Source organism: Siphateles boraxobius, unplaced genomic scaffold (assembly GCF_051911475.1).
Source record: "Siphateles boraxobius isolate OS27281-9 unplaced genomic scaffold, OSU_SipBor_1 8, whole genome shotgun sequence".
Lineage (NCBI taxonomy): Eukaryota > Metazoa > Chordata > Actinopteri > Cypriniformes > Leuciscidae > Siphateles > Siphateles boraxobius.
In genome coordinates, this window is record NW_027509208.1 from 3,843,633 (window position 1) to 3,859,710 (window position 16,078).

Consider the following 16,078-nt stretch of genomic DNA (forward strand, 5'->3'; position numbering starts at 1 on the left):
AAGATGGTCTCTACAACCTCGGTTGAGAGAGCAGCATTTATGAACTGATCCCCCTCAGGGACCCAGCCCCACAGTTTTCATAACTCTGGCAGAGGGGGGAATACTATTCCCCGGCCTGTGATAGAAGGTCCCTCTTGATTAAAATCTCCCATGGGGGCCGTCGAGGAGGACTATAAGGTTCGAGAACCATACTCGGGCTGGCCAAAGTGGGGCTATCAAGAGCAAACTAACCCCTCCCCTGCGCACTTTATCTAGAACTCCCAGGAGCAGAGCAATCGGGAAAATGCATACAGACATAGCCTCAGCCACGTCTGCACCATAGCGTCCCGCCCCAGCGATTTCTGTATGAGACCAACGACATATTGTCTGTTCGAACTAGAACATGATGGCCTCTTAGATACTGGAGGAAGTACCTCTGAGCTAGAAGTACAACCAACATCTCTAGGCAGTTTATGTGCCAAGAGAGATGATGTTCTCTCCTCAGACCCCATGATCAGCCGCCTTCCATGACCTCCCCCCAGCTCGTGAGGGACACATCTGTTGTCACTGTTTTCCGATGACAAGATGTTCTTAAAGGGATAGTTCACCCAAAAAGTATTCTCGTCGCTTGATAAACTTAAGATTGAGCCACTGTAGTCACTTGGACTATTTTAACGATGTCTTTAATGACTTTTCGGGGCTGGCAAGTTTCAATCCCTGAAGAAGCCTATGGACTAGTATGGAGGAGTGATCCAGCTCTCAGATTTCATCAAAAATATCTTAATTCGTGTTCCGAAGATGAACGAAGGTCTTACGGGGTTGGAACAACATGAGGGTGAGTAAATACTGACAGAATTTTCATTTTTGGGTGAACTATCCCTTTAACACCGTGCCCTGGGACAGGAACCAAGGTTTCCAAAATGGATTCTGTACGCCTTTTTCTATTGTACACAGGACCCACTGAGACACATTTGGAAGGAGACTCCAAGCCTCCATTTAGTGTACTAGGGGGACCGACCTCGGGTATACTCTGAATACTGTGCTCGGTGCCCTGAAGCGGCTGGCAGGCAGGGAACAAATGGACTGATTTTTCTACAAGCCTCCTTGGATGGAACGAACTCTGCAGGGCTGCAACAAACTTGGGTGAACACTGAGATGTGTGTTCGTTTGGAAACCATTGCACCCTGAAGTGTCAAAGGCGGCAGAGTTAACAATTCGATTTTCTGTGGGCTCCTTGGAGGAGTGTATTCTCGTCTCCCCCTGGAGGGGACCGCCAACAGAGGCCTACGTTTGGCCTCAGGACCTCTCTCCCAAAGCCTTCCTTGCGAGAATAACAGTTCTCAGATCTGTTTTCTCTTTAGGAGGTTTCGGGGAAGAGTGCTGTTTTGACCCCCAGGCTCTTTGATAGGGGGACTCGAGCAGCAAGGCTTCTGCTGCTGTCTGTGGAAGGAGCTCAATGTTGATGGCTGGGGCTGCCCCCTGATAGCAGTTAGTGATGAACCTCTGGAATGCGGCCGAATATCGCTTAGCTTCCTGAAACCTCTCGGCATCCGAATTGACAAAGCCACAGTAGAGGACAGAAGTTGACAGCAGGGCATCAAGGAGTAAGGTCTTGTCCTTCTCCTTGATGCCAGAGAGGTTTACCCAGAGTTGCCTCTTCATAGCTACTAATGCTGCCATGGAGCGGAGATGGCACGAGTCGTCACCCAGACTTAACTCAAATGCACCTCACAAAGATACAGTAATCCTCTTTATTCCACCATGTTTCTTCCTTCCTTCACTCCAAACAGTTCGTCCCTCCATCAGCTCCTCAAATCAGGATGAGGAGACAGTGACGCAAGGTGGAGATATCACTCTGAAGTGTGAAGCAGATGGGGTGCCCAGACCTGCCATATCATGGATGAAAGACGGTAGACCCCTGAGCACCGGCAACAGGGCTCAAATACTTAACGAGGCCCAGCTTTTACGCATCCAGGATGCTCAAGTGGCTGATACCGGACGATACACCTGTATCGCTGTCAATGTGGCAGGACAGGCTGACAGGAAATATGACATCAATATTCATGGTAACAAAAAAGTTTCTTTGTGCAGTTTCTGAGTCACTAGCATCACCAAATGAATTATCCTGAAAACTTTTCTCAATTTCCACTGGTCTTCCAAATGTTTAACTATTTATTTTAATTTAACGTTATTTAAAAATATTTTTATAATTTTATTATTTTAGTGTATCATTTTATTCCATTATTTATTATTATTTTAGTGTTAAATCAATTCAGCTGTAACTGTTGTTCATAATACTAACAAAATTCAAACTAACTTTTTCAAATCACTAGTAAAGTAATGATACATATTCCATATGTATAGGTTTTTTGTTGTTGTTGTCATTATTCACATATACTGACATTTTATGTGCATCATCTATTCAGTTCCTCCCACCATCATTGGTCAGACGCAAATGCCTGAGAATGTGAGTGTTGTTGTGAAGAACCCGGTTGTTCTCACCTGTGAAGCTTCTGGAATGCCACCACCAGCCATCACGTGGCTTAAAGACGGCCAACTGATCAGCATGTCTAGCTCTGTTCGGGTCATCGCAGGTACCAACACCTTTAATGAATGCATTTGTCTTGCTCCAAAATGTCTACACCACTGAGTCTAGGTAAGGAGCTCAGTACCAGTTATCAGATTAGGTTAACCAGGTGTAATAACTCAAGTAACAAGATAGCTTCAGTAAGCAGCCAAACACCACAAATCAGTGGGTAACTGAAAAGAAAAATAGCTAGACAGATGTTCTCATAAACTCTCCATTTTCGGCTTCCAGTGTAAACAGAGACTGATCCTCTGCTAGCAGCAAGTATGAGGTACATCCATCACTGTAACCTTAGACATCATAAACTTCCCGGAGGTCACCTGCATAAATGAACCACATTGTAAGTGAGTCTGTGCTGAGCTATTCTCAGACTGTCCGCCAGTATGCCACAAAGACATGGAGCTGGACAGAAAATAGGACCACAATATGTAAGATAGACACATTATTGATCACATATTCAGTCGGTAATATTACCACTCCATAAAGGATTAGAAGTGTTGCTAGCCTTATTGCCTGTTTTGCAGGTAGGGGTGGGACAAAATATCGATAGCGAAACATATCGTTGCCCTTCTCCGTGCAATTCCAGAATCAATACGCTGGCACCAAATATCGATATTTTAATTAATAAGATAAGGCGCTCTATATAGATTTCCCTGCTCCCAGCGTCGCTACTTCATGGCTCCTTGAGGTGGTGCTTAACACATGAATGGAGAAACGTGAACATAAGTTAACTAGCCTAAGAAAAAGAGGTTTTAAACGGGACTGCGGACAGCATAGTAAGTAAAATCATAGATACCCCAGCCACGTTTAAGTCTTAAGTCTGGACACAGTTTGGCTTTTATACCATAGATGGGACAAACGAAATTGACAAAGAGTACGCAATATACAAGAAGTGCCTGGTAAAAGTAAAGTGCACAAGTAATACCACAAACTTGCAAAGCCACTTGCAATGCAAGTCTGATCTCCTTCAAAAAATGTTATTTACTTAAAATGTTCAATTTAATTTACAGACTGAAACATTTTTGTGCTGTTTTCTAACAGTTTGGATTTGAATAAAGAGAGAAAACCTGCACTTAACCTTTTGAGGTATTTTGTTTTCACAGTTAGACAGATATCGTGATGTATCAATTAAGGATTGTCTGGAAATATATTGATTACCGCAGAATTGCTGTATCGTGATATTATTGGTATCTTGAGCCATGTATCATGTATCGTATAATATCGTGAGTAGCCTGTGATTCCCACCCCTATTTCAAAGCTCATCCAAAGATATATTGTATATCATTTATGGCTGACCACAAACTCCTTTCCTCATTGTAAGAGAAAAGTACACCAGGGAAGGAAAGAGGATGACGTATTTGTTCAGGTGATCAGCTTAGCGCTCTCCTGGGGAGTGATAATTATTCGTTTAAAGAGTGAAAATGCGACGTTTGACTTGTGTTGATGGGTTAAGCTCTGTTTGAACAGCTGTTAACTTGAAGGTCTCCAGTTTCTTTCCAAAACAATAGGGACATTTATGAAGCCTGTTTTTTCAAAGACAAAGTGAAACTCGTTATTTGTTCTGCAGATGCATTTCTCCTCTGAGTAAATCTCAGGCTCTTGATTTATAGCCGATTAAGTAATTCCCTAAGAGAAGTACAATTGGCCTATCTTTTTAATTCAGTGTGCAGAAATCATTCCATCATTCAGTCACCTGTGCTGTTACCAGTTACCATGGCAACATATGAGTCTCATATATGTCTATAATAATCTCAGGAGGACGAGGCCTGCGTTTGATGCATGCTGCAAGTGAGGATGCTGGGAGATACACCTGCATCGTGTCCAACTCTGCTGGAGAGGAGCGGAAGAGCTTCGACTTAAATGTCCTGGGTAACACAGCACTGTACATGAGTTAGAATTGTTTTTTATAGCTGTCTGTCTGCTGTTTACATAGGTAGCTAGCTTCTTGATTTGAAACAATCTTCATAGGCAACAACTTCGCAACAGTAGTACTTCTCACAAAAACTGACTAATACTCACAGATTATTCCATTAGAGTGCTAAGAGTGGCATATTTTTGAAGGCCGACCTGGTAGTTAGCATTACCCTGGTTCCCTTGAAAAAAGTCAATAGGATTTTACCATTGGGATTTGGATTATTGTAGAAAATATGCTCTCTGACCAACACAAGTTTATGATACTTTCATGTTTTGTTCATCAAGATAATTATTAACAAATGAACACAGCACTTTTTAGCAACTGGCTTTTTCAAGACACGTGAAAAACTTAATGGATTTTATGTCATTTAATAAAACATGAAAATATCTTGAGCTTGACTCAACAGTTTGTGTCTAAATTTTGTGTCAAGTTTATGTCTAAAATTTACAACAAATGAGCTTACGACTCAAAGCTTGCTACCCTAACAACTCAATATATGGAGGGATTTTTTTATTTTTGTTCTGAAAATAGCTATACTGTATTTAAACAATTTTCCTTGACTATGTCTACAGTCTTGGATGGAAATTTCCACTGGTTTCATTCTGGGATTAGTTTTTATCCATGGATCCATGCAAAAACAAAACAACGAGCATAGTTTAGAGGTTAGCATACTTTTGTTACTTACCAAGCAAGCTTTCAGTCTGGAGCGCACATGTGACGCTTAACATGTTGTTTAGGAATATATCACTAGACTTTGAAATGTTTATTTTCATCTTTATTCTGTCAACTTCAGTGCCGCCCAGCATTGTGAACGAGGGCACAGTGGAGGATTTGAAAGTGAAGGAAAAACAGAACATAATTTTGGCATGTGAGGTCACCGGTGAGTGACACAAATTACAAGATTGGCTTCTGTCCTGATCTCTTACCTCTGATTAACCAATTTTTTGGGTTGTCTAGGTAAACCAGTTCCAGAGATCACGTGGCTGAAGGATGGGCAACCATTGACTAGTGACGCAAGGCTGCAGGTGATGTCAAATGGGCGTTTCCTGCAGATCAGTGGATCGCAAGTGCCCGACACAGGCAGGTATAGCTGTCTGGCCTCTAACAGCGCTGGAGACAGGAGCAGACACTTCAACCTTAATGTGTTAGGTATGTTTGGATGGGGGGAGTTAAAATGTCTCTTTGTAGTCTTGTGTGTGTACTTATTTATGTTTCCGCTCCCAGTTTCTCCCACCATCGCTGGTTCTGGTCCAGAAGGTTCAGCTGAAGATGTTACTGTGACACTGAATAGTCCTACATCTCTTGTTTGCGAAGCCCAGTCATACCCCCCTGCCATCATCACTTGGCTCAAAGATGGCACACCCTTTGAAACCAGCCGCAACGTCAGGGTACTTCCAGGTCAGGTATCTTTATGAATCTGTAGCATAAAATAATTCAGATGTTCATATCCAACATTTGTTATGCGACCAGCTCGCTTACTACTGTATCTTGTGACAGGTGGTCGCACTTTACAGATCTTGAACGCTAAAGAAGAGGATGCTGGGAGATATACATGTGTGGCGACTAACGAGGCTGGAGAGACACTGAAGAACTATGAGGTGAAAGTTTTCGGTGCGTGTGAGAACTGAGCTACATCGCCACCTTTTGGTGTAGAGGAATATAACACTCTTTGTGTGTCAGTTATCTGTATCTATTTATATATGTTCTTTCTTGCAGTCCCTCCAGTTATCAATAAAAATGACATCCCAGGAGAGAGTCTGGCCCCTAAAGAGGTGAAAATTAAAGTTAACAACACCCTTACATTGGAGTGTGAAGCTCAGGCTATCCCAACACCTACGCTAGTGTGGTACAAAGATGGCCAGGTGAGAAATAAATATATACATAGAATACAGTATATGACAAATCTATGCAGGTTTTCACTCCTTTGAGAAAATATATGGAGTTCTGAGTTTTCACTCCACTGTGTTTCTCTCTCTCTGCAGATCCTGAAAGCAGATGGTCACCTCAGTATCACAGCAAACGGTCGTATAGTTCAGATTAAATACACTCAAGTGTCCGATACAGGTCGTTACACCTGTGTAGCCACCAACATCGCTGGAGAGGATGAAAAGGACTTTGATGTAAATATACAAGGTGAAAAGGGTTTTACAAGTTCAGAATGCAGAATTAAATATACACTATATATACACTACCGTTCAAAAGTTTGGGGTCAATACGATTTTTTTTTTCTTCTTGCCTTAAAATAGCTTGAATGTAACTACACCCTTGCCTCATTTAGTGTAGCGGTTCTATGAATATGAAAATTAGCCCCGCCTCAACTCACTCACACCAGTTTAGAGATCCACTCTTTGATGATCACACGTTGTTGTAATTGGTTACAAGGTAGTTTGTGACGTCAGAAACACCAGCGATTTAAAACCTTGTTTTTGAGACTGTTTTTGGTTCACTGCAGTTTTAAGGAGAAAATAATGCAACGGTGTTGACTTATGAATTTGCACATGGTTTGTCTTAAAGGATAATTATTAAAAAGACCTCATAGACATATAAACAACCTTAAAAGCTTGATTTTCACCACAGGGGGCTTTAAATACTTTTCAGCAATGGTGCATTTAATTCATTAAAAGTAACAGTAAAGACATGTAAAATGTTACAAATTTCTCTTTCAAATTACTGTTGTTCTTTTTAATGTTCTATTCATCAAAGAATCCTGAATGTTTCTGATTGAGCACCAAATCAGCATATATAATGATTCCTTAAGGATCATGTGGCACTGAAGTCTGAAGTAATGGCTACTGAAAATTCAGCTTTGCTATCACAGGAATTATGAGGAATGATCATAAGAAACTTTTTTCAAAAGAACGTTTGAGAAATGCCAACTTTAAAGAAGTATGACTGCCCCTAGCGGCTGCTTAGTGTATTATGTCTGGATCTCGTTTTCAGCTTGTTTTATCTGTGGATTTTGTGCAATTTATCTTCAGGCTTTATCCCTGTTTATAATACTTAAATCCTGTCTGTGTCTCAGTTCCCCCAAGTTTCCGAGGCTTTGGTGACTCTGACTCTGGCTCTGGTAATAATAGAGACGTGAAGGATGTGATTCTTAATAATCCCTTCTCCCTGTACTGTGAGACCAATGCCGTCCCCCCTCCTGTACTCACTTGGTACAAAGATGGCCACCTGCTGACCTCTAATGATAAAATGCTCATTCTTCCTGGTGAGAGGCTGCATTGCAACATTTTGATTATATCATGGAAAAATAATTTGTCAAATATGTTGATACTTTGATACTATGTTCTGTATGAGTAAACAAGAATTTCACTTTTTTTCTTGTCTTTTTTTTACATTATTTCTCACACAGGCGGAAGAGTCCTCCAGATCCCTCGAGCTCAAGCAAAGGATTCTGGGAGATACACTTGTGTGGCTGTGAATGAGGCTGGAGAAGACTCAATCCAATATGATGTCAGAGTGTTATGTGAGTCCAACCTGAGTGTTTACCTTTTTTTAAATGCTAAACATTATAAGGCCAACAACTGAAAGTATTGGTTGTCTTTTTTTGTCTGTGCACTTGGATTTTGATAGTGCCGCCCTCGATTCGTGGTGCTGATGTTGACCTGCCTGATGAGGTCACAGTGCTGGTTAATAAGACCACATTACTGGAGTGTCAGGTGGATGGAAGTCCCACTCCTAAAATTAGCTGGATCAAAGACAGTAAACCCCTCACCCCAGACAACACACACAAACTTCTATCCAATGGGAGGACACTGCAGGTGAGAGACTAAACAACTGTGATGCAACAGTGAACAGTGACAGATTTATATATATATATATATATATATATATAATATTGAAGTTATTTTTAATATATGTATAAAATATTTACTGTATAAATAATAAATGTAAAAATAAATATTTTTTGTGTTTTATAGATTTTGAATGCACAGGTGACCGATACAGGACGCTATGTGTGTGTGGCTCAAAACTTTGCTGGAACAGCAGAGAAATCCTTCAACTTCCAAGTGCATGGTGAGTCTATCTTTGAGTAAGAATTTGTCTTAAGTCTCTGTATGGTTCCTAGGGGTTTACTGCAGTTTGTGTTGCTGTGTTTTACTTTACATTTGGATTTATACATCTGTCAGACACTTTAGTCCAAAGTAACTTGCATTGCATTTAAGTTATGCTTTTTATCAGTTCATGCATTACCTGGGAATTAAACCCATGACGTTGCGAGTGCTAGTGCCATACTCTACTGTTAGAGTTTCACTCTTCACTCTTATAACTAATTATTGGTGATATCATGTTTGTTTGTGTTTGTTGTCAGTGTCTCCCTCTATTGTGGGCATCAGAGAGGAGAATGTGACTGTGGTGGTGAATAATTTCATATCTCTAAACTGTGAGGCCACTGGACTCCCACCTCCCACCCTCAGCTGGTTCAAAGACAGGAGACCTGTACAGGCCAGCACCAATGCACTCATAATCCCTGGTACACATGCTGACACATTATAGAGGGACTACATAGTGTTCACTGTATACATATTACACAAAAATCTCTCTTCCTCTACTCCACCTCTTACTCTCATTCTCTGTCTAGGTGGTCGTACTCTCCAGATCCTGAAAGCAAAGATGTCTGACGGTGGGAAATACAACTGTGTGGCCATGAACCCAGCAGGAGAAGCTCAAAAAATAATTTATCTTACAGTATATGGTCAGTATGTACAGTTTTTTTTAGTGTTTTATATTTGCTTGTTATAAAACTGGAGTGAAACATGTCTCTGCAAAAATATTTGGTGAAGTATGGCAGACAATCTTTGTTTTAATATGACTAACCACATTTTTAATATTTCAACATTTCTGGAAGTCACTGATCTAATTTACTGGTATCTGGTTTCCCAGTCCCCCCCAGTATCAGACACAGCAGTGGGGATCTTCCAGTGGTGTTAAATGTACTGGTGGGCAAATCTGTTACTTTGGAGTGTGAATCTAATGCAGTGCCTCCTCCCATCATTACCTGGTACAAGAATGGACGGTCTATCACTGAGACTGCTAATCTGCGCATACTGGCTGATGGACAAATGCTGGAACTAAGAGAAACAGAGGTGTGTGTGAGAAAATTAGCAGGTGCTTTGGATGAAGTGAATTGGATGTCTGATATTGGTAATGATAAAATGAGTGAAAAAAAATATAATAGGCCAGTGAGCAGCCACCTAGCAACCAATTCATGGTGGTGAATTTTGTACTGCATATGCATGTGCAAGCACTACTCACATTTACTTCAGAAAATAAAGTAAAAAGTTTGTTTCAAGAAGTTTAAATCACTCTTTCTCTCAGTTGTCAGATACTGGGCAGTATGTCTGTAAGGCCACAAATGTAGCAGGTCAAGTGGACAAGAACTTTCATCTCAACATCCATGGTGAGAAACAGGAACTGCAGTGTGTATATACTTAAAAGTGTGTGTGTGTGTGTGTGTGTGTGTGTGTGTGTGTGTGTGTGTGTGTGTGTGTTTTTTAGAAAACAAATATCTTATGCTTAACAAGGCTCCATTTATTTGATCAAAAAACATTAAATTTGTGAAATATTATTACAATTTAAATTATTGATTTAAAATGTTTATATTAATTCAATTAATATTCAAATAAATGAATTAATGATTAAATTATTAAAAATGTATTATATGCCAATTTTAATATAACATTTTAAATTGTAATTTATTCCTCTGATGGCAAAGCGGAAATCTTCAGCAGTCATTACTCCAGTCTTAAGTGTCGCATGACTCTAATTTGGTGCTCAAGAAACTTTTCTTAATATCTAGTTGAAAAGATTTACCTCATGCTGCTTTAAACAAAAAAAAAACTCTTATTTATTTTGGGTCATGTTATATTAAGTATGATATAGAGGTCTCACGGGATTGTTTTTTTTGTCTGCTCCTGTTTAAAATTCACAGTGTTCACCCGCTGTCTGCTTAGAATAAGTTTTTTCCCGACCCGACTGATCCTGTTGAATTTAGATCTCGTTTTTAGAGTCTCACATTTAAATTTCCCCTAAAAATACAGAGTGATTGGGGATAACAAAAATGAAATGTTGGCTATACAAGAATTTTATTTGGTATTTTTATTTGCCTTATCATGATTCAGAATTCTTTTACCATATTTTACTGTCAACACAGTAAAAAAAACCTGTCAATAATAATAAACGAAAAATAGGCTGAATTAAATACTTAAATTCTAAACCAAGAATATGAATAAACGAAAACTGTTGGCTTACTAGCTGTGATGCAAATACATTTAAAAAACAAACAAACATCCATGCAAGAACAGAATTTCACTGACTGACGACAGTTTCAGTAGCCTACATATCTCCAAAATCTGACCACAAAGGCTGAATGTTCTCTCTGAAGCTGCGCTTGTAGCAGGGATGCAAAGAACACATCTTGCCAGGTTGCTCAGGGCAGGGAACTTGTTACTGTGTGAACACCACCACTGTAAAAATTTGTGTTCATTTCAAGTAAAGTGCGAACACGGTGTTGTCAAAGGAAGTTGGCGGCCGGACCGCCCACTCCCGTCCAAAGTAGACCAGTAGAGTTACAGACCGCTACCGTCTTTCAATCAGATATTTAATCCCGCGCGGAAGAAATTTGATCGGATAGACCTCTAGTATTACAGCATAGAGCTACAATTATGGTGTTCTTCACACTTTGACATTATGACATGCAGTTCCCCCACGGCTGGACGGCCCAGCAGTGGAGCGTGTGGTGGAAACCATCAGTAATCCTGTCACCTTCGCCTGTGATGCTTCAGGGATCCCTCCTCCCTCGCTCACCTGGTTGATGAACGGCAGAGTGATTGGTGAGATAGATGATCTACAGATCACTTAAGCTTTACATTTCACATTTTAAAGTCAAATTATGCTTGTTTTTATTGTATTTCTAGAGAATTCAGAGTCTGTGGATATGCATATCCTGTCCGGGGGCAGTAAGCTGCAGATTGCCCGCTCACAGTTATCTGACAGCGGCACTTACACCTGTTTGGCGTCCAATGTGGAGGGCAAGGCCCGCAAAAACTACCTTCTTACAATACAAGGTACAGAAGTATTTATTAAACACACATGCATCTAGTAGTTTTACCAAATTACCATCTGTATTGTCTGTTCTTTAGTCCCACCAATCATTGTAGGATCTGAGTTACCTAGTGAGATGAGTGTTCTGCTGAATGACAGCATCCAGCTTGTGTGCCGTGCTGAAGGAACTCCAACCCCTGTGATCCAGTGGCTGAAGGATGGAAAGACACTTAGCAGAACTGCCCAGAAGAACATCAAGTAAGAGCATTGTTAGATTTTTGTGCCATTATGCTGTAAAACTATCCAGTGTATTCTCTGCATAGTACTTTTGCATAATGATTCTCTTGGTAATGAGACAACACAAGTCATAAGGGTGAACGTAAGTCAACCTTTCCTCAGAATTGGCACGGATGGCAGCACACTGACTGTGACAGCCATCCACATATCCGACAGTGGAAAATACACATGTGTGGCCACCAATCAGGCCGGAGAGGAAGACCGAATATTCAGCCTGAATGTATATGGTGAGTTGTATCTTTACATGAGTGCGAGAAGGGGAACATAATTTTTCACTACACAGCAGTAGTATTTTCCCAAACATTTGATAGCTGCATGTCCTGTTCCCAGTTCCTCCTCTTATCCAGGGCAACGGACCTGCTGCCAAGGAACTGACCGCGGTGCTGGACAGTTCAATAAATATAGAGTGTGTAGCTAGTGGTTCTCCACCTCCACAGCTCAACTGGCTAAAGAACAGTCTGCCGCTTCCAATATCGTCTCAGATCCGCCTGCTGTCTGCTGGCCAGGTCCTCCGGTAAGAGATCTAACATGTTTAAATCATGATGATCGCAGTTTGGGAAATAATTTTTTCTAAGCCATACCTTGCCTAATTTCTTTAAATTTGAGATGAAGTCTTACATTTTACAAGCTATTTTTATTTCAAATTTATTTAATAATTTAATATTTATTTTAGTATTATTTATATAGTATTATAGTATATATTAATTTGAGTTACCGAGTAGCTTTTATATATATTTACTTTTGTGCTTTTCTCAATTTTTTTTTTTTTTTGTATTTTAGTGTTACATCACTTAAAAATGAAAATTCTATCATCTTTTAATCACCCTTAAGTTGTTCCAAACCCGTAAAGACTCATTCATCTTTAGAACACAAGTTAATTTTTGTGTTCTGTTATATGTGAAGGTAATTGCTATATACCAAGAGATTGGTCGCATTCATGCTTACACAATCAAAGATACTTTGGTATACCCCCCATGGTTGCATACACTTGAAATTAAAGTAAAGTTTACTTCAGTAGACGTATGGCCACTATTACAGATATAAGCTGACCAACAGCTGATCCAAATATTAGTCGTCACTAATCTAACGCGAAACTTGCGGTAATATACAAATCCGTTTAGTCTACTTGGGAAAACAAATTCAGAGTCAGTCTGAATAAAATAACAATTTATTATGTCAGGTAAATGTATCATGCCAATTTTATAATCGGTTCAAAGATAATCAATACAATAACATCAAAAGCTCAGAGATAAAGAGTAAAAGATGAAGGTTAAACCCGACATTTTGAGAAAATACATAAAGTCTTTGAGATCCTTCAACATTATGGGCTAATTTGAGTTACAGAATCACCCTGAGCCTCTTGCTGCATTTCTTTATATAGACAGAAACTTCTTTCACATGGAAAATTTGCTAACAATGGGAATTTGCATTTAGATTTTACCCTCCTCTGTGTGCTAGTTATCTCTAAACTCTTAAGAACTTTATTACCTTTTGGTTTACTTCTTTGGGAATGAGACATTTGTACCAGTCGCACTGAGACATTTCAAATGATACCAAACATGTATAAAACTGTAGGATTAAAATTCACATTAAACCATATAGATTTTTGGGTGAATTTTGATGATCTCAGCATGAGAGAGAAAGGAGTGAGGGAAGAGGGAAAGAGATGTATTCTGAGGTGAGACTTGCATCTAACTTCACAAGAGAGAGTTCAAATGTTAATTTATTTTCTTTTCTCAGAGAGTTGCCCTCTCTTCCAGTTCTTCCAGTTTTTTCAGTCTTACAATATCCCGCTATGAATGGAGCTGATGGCATTAAACGCTCGGCATCTGATTGTCATTTTTGGTTTTAGCATTGCTCGTGCACAGGTTTCAGATGGTGGGAGCTATACTTGTGTGGCCTCCAACAGAGCTGGAGTGGACAACAGACAATACAACCTTCAGGTGTATGGTGAGTTAACTTGCCTGTGCATTTTTAGAGATAAAATGTAGGAATATGATAATGCCATGAAGTATTAAACCCCCATACATTTACTGTGTCATTCTTCTCAGTTCCACCAAGTTTGGACGGGGCGGGCAGCACAGAAGAAGTAACAATTGTGAGAGGAAATACGGTCTCTTTCATCTGCATTTCAGATGGGACACCCAGTCCAACCATTACTTGGCTAAGAAATGGTGCTGCATTGCCTAAAGATGCTCACCTGTCAATCCTCAACCAAAACACCACCCTGCAGATTTCCCATGTGAGCATCAACAACACCGGACGCTACACCTGTACTGCACATAATCAAGCTGGAGACGCAAGCCGCCACTTCAGCCTCAAAGTACTGGGTGAGAGAAAGTACGACAAAATAAAACAAGACCAAAGTGACTGTCACAGACTCATTGACATCTATCCCCTCTCTCAGACCCACCACGGATCAATGGCTCTGGTGTGCCTGCTGAGATCTCTGTGGTTGTGAATCATGTCTTGGAGCTGGTTTGTGAAGCTGACGGCATACCTTTACCAACACTGACCTGGCTGAAGGATGGGCGACCGCTGCCTCAGACAGACAGCATACGGCTTCTCAGAGATGGAGAGGTGCTCAGAGTTGCTTCTGCTCAGGTAAAAACTACAAATGTGCTGTCAAAATGGGTAGAAGTATTCTTGCTCCTATCTTTTCTCCCATGCTGATCAATGTGACACAAGCGTCACATGTTCCTAAATCATGTTGTGTTATCTCCCATCTTTGGAAAGGTGGAGAACACTGGAAGATACACCTGTTTGGCCACCAGCCCGGCTGGAGATGATGATAAAGAGTTTCTAGTCAGAGTACATGGTGAGTCTTAAAAGCAATTACAAAGTTTCCCATCAAATCAACATAAAATTTCACCTCATTTACAGTAATTTGCTAAACGATAATTTTTTCCAACAGTGCCACCCAACATCGCTGGAGACACAATTTTACAAGATGTGTCTGTCCTGCAAAACAGACAGGTGATCCTTGAATGTAAATCAGATGCAGTTCCACCTCCAACTCTCACTTGGCTTAAAGATGGAGCACCACTGGAGGTATCCGATGGAAACAGTATTTTTTATTTTTTGAGTTTTTTTTAATTTATTTCTAGAGGTTTTCCTGTTTATACAAATATTGAATGTGGTTAAGTGACTATTTAGTTTTATAACCCCCCCCCCCCCCCCCTCTTCTATAGATTTTATAATTTCAGCTGCCATTACTCCAGTCTTCACGATCCTTCAGAAAACATTGTAACATGCTGATTTGGTTCTCAAGAAAAATTTCTTATTATCAATGTTGTAACCAATCGTTCTGTTTCAAAAGAACAGCATATATTTGAAATAGAAATCTTTTGTAACATGATAAATGTTTTTACTGTCACTTTTGATCAATTTAATGCATCCTTGCTAAACAAAAGTATTAATTTCTTATTCTTTTTTTAATCTGACACTAAATCAGGTAGCTAAATAGCTTTTACAATGTTTTCTTCAGATGTCTCCACGAGTGCGTGTTTTGTCCAGCGGTCGTTACCTGCAGATCAACAATGCAGAGCTGAGAGATGGTGCCCAGTACACTTGTGTGGCCAGCAATGTTGCTGGAGAAACCAGACGCCACTTCAACCTTAGTGTCAATGGTGACCAGCAATTTCTATACACATTAAGGCTCCTGTGTTCCTGAGGAAAATTGTGGGGTTACTTATGTGCAGTGCTTTAAGTGGGCCGGTACGCGCCGGTACTCAGTACCGCCACTTCCAAATATAGCTCTTGAGCGTACCGCCACCTCTCTGTGCGCCCAGAACGTGCTTTTAACGTACCGGTACGCTCATTTGCACATTCAATTCAATTCAAATTTATTTGTATAGCGCTTTTCACAATACACATTGTCTCAAAGCAGCTTTACAGAAATTGCATTTCGGAAATGTACATAGAAAAATACAGTTAGTTAATCAAGTATTAATTTATGGCATAACATATCGCCGGCTTTGAGTCGTCTCTTCACAGGCGTCGAGTCGTCTCTTCACAGGCGTTGGGGCATCTGAAGTCTCCGTGAGAGGCTGGATACAAACTGGAGCTGACGAACGCTATTTACCTCGGGACTAGCGTCCCGAGATAACAGCAGAAAGGCAGATGGGAAATAATTAGCATAGCTGATGTTCATAATGTTAATGCATTCGAACTGATTCAGCAGTATCAAAGGTTAAGCATTAAGTGAATGCTTGGTTAAAGAGATGCGTCTTTAATCTAGTTTTAAACTGGGA

General features: G+C 40.2%; 1 protein-coding gene across 3 annotated transcripts in view; it reads left to right on the top strand.

Annotated features, from left to right (window-relative positions):
• The window catches only part of hmcn1 (hemicentin 1), a 113,155-nt gene that overhangs the window by 70,981 nt on the left and 26,096 nt on the right, over positions 1-16,078 (top strand). For all 3 annotated transcript variants that reach the window (XM_077220048.1, XM_077220047.1, XM_077220049.1), the window contains exons 45-72: positions 1,770-2,045; positions 2,406-2,573; positions 4,322-4,435; positions 5,275-5,361; positions 5,439-5,630; positions 5,706-5,879; positions 5,979-6,092; positions 6,198-6,343; positions 6,464-6,614; positions 7,504-7,692; positions 7,837-7,950; positions 8,058-8,245; positions 8,405-8,501; positions 8,797-8,958; positions 9,067-9,180; positions 9,369-9,571; positions 9,804-9,885; positions 11,186-11,317; positions 11,402-11,551; positions 11,627-11,786; positions 11,928-12,052; positions 12,156-12,339; positions 13,678-13,775; positions 13,877-14,155; positions 14,233-14,429; positions 14,562-14,643; positions 14,740-14,876; positions 15,313-15,454. In XM_077220048.1, the coding sequence (XP_077076163.1) occupies positions 1,770-2,045; positions 2,406-2,573; positions 4,322-4,435; positions 5,275-5,361; positions 5,439-5,630; positions 5,706-5,879; positions 5,979-6,092; positions 6,198-6,343; positions 6,464-6,614; positions 7,504-7,692; positions 7,837-7,950; positions 8,058-8,245; positions 8,405-8,501; positions 8,797-8,958; positions 9,067-9,180; positions 9,369-9,571; positions 9,804-9,885; positions 11,186-11,317; positions 11,402-11,551; positions 11,627-11,786; positions 11,928-12,052; positions 12,156-12,339; positions 13,678-13,775; positions 13,877-14,155; positions 14,233-14,429; positions 14,562-14,643; positions 14,740-14,876; positions 15,313-15,454 (4,257 nt within the window). The remainder of the gene's footprint in view (positions 1-1,769; positions 2,046-2,405; positions 2,574-4,321; positions 4,436-5,274; positions 5,362-5,438; positions 5,631-5,705; positions 5,880-5,978; positions 6,093-6,197; positions 6,344-6,463; positions 6,615-7,503; positions 7,693-7,836; positions 7,951-8,057; positions 8,246-8,404; positions 8,502-8,796; positions 8,959-9,066; positions 9,181-9,368; positions 9,572-9,803; positions 9,886-11,185; positions 11,318-11,401; positions 11,552-11,626; positions 11,787-11,927; positions 12,053-12,155; positions 12,340-13,677; positions 13,776-13,876; positions 14,156-14,232; positions 14,430-14,561; positions 14,644-14,739; positions 14,877-15,312; positions 15,455-16,078) is intronic.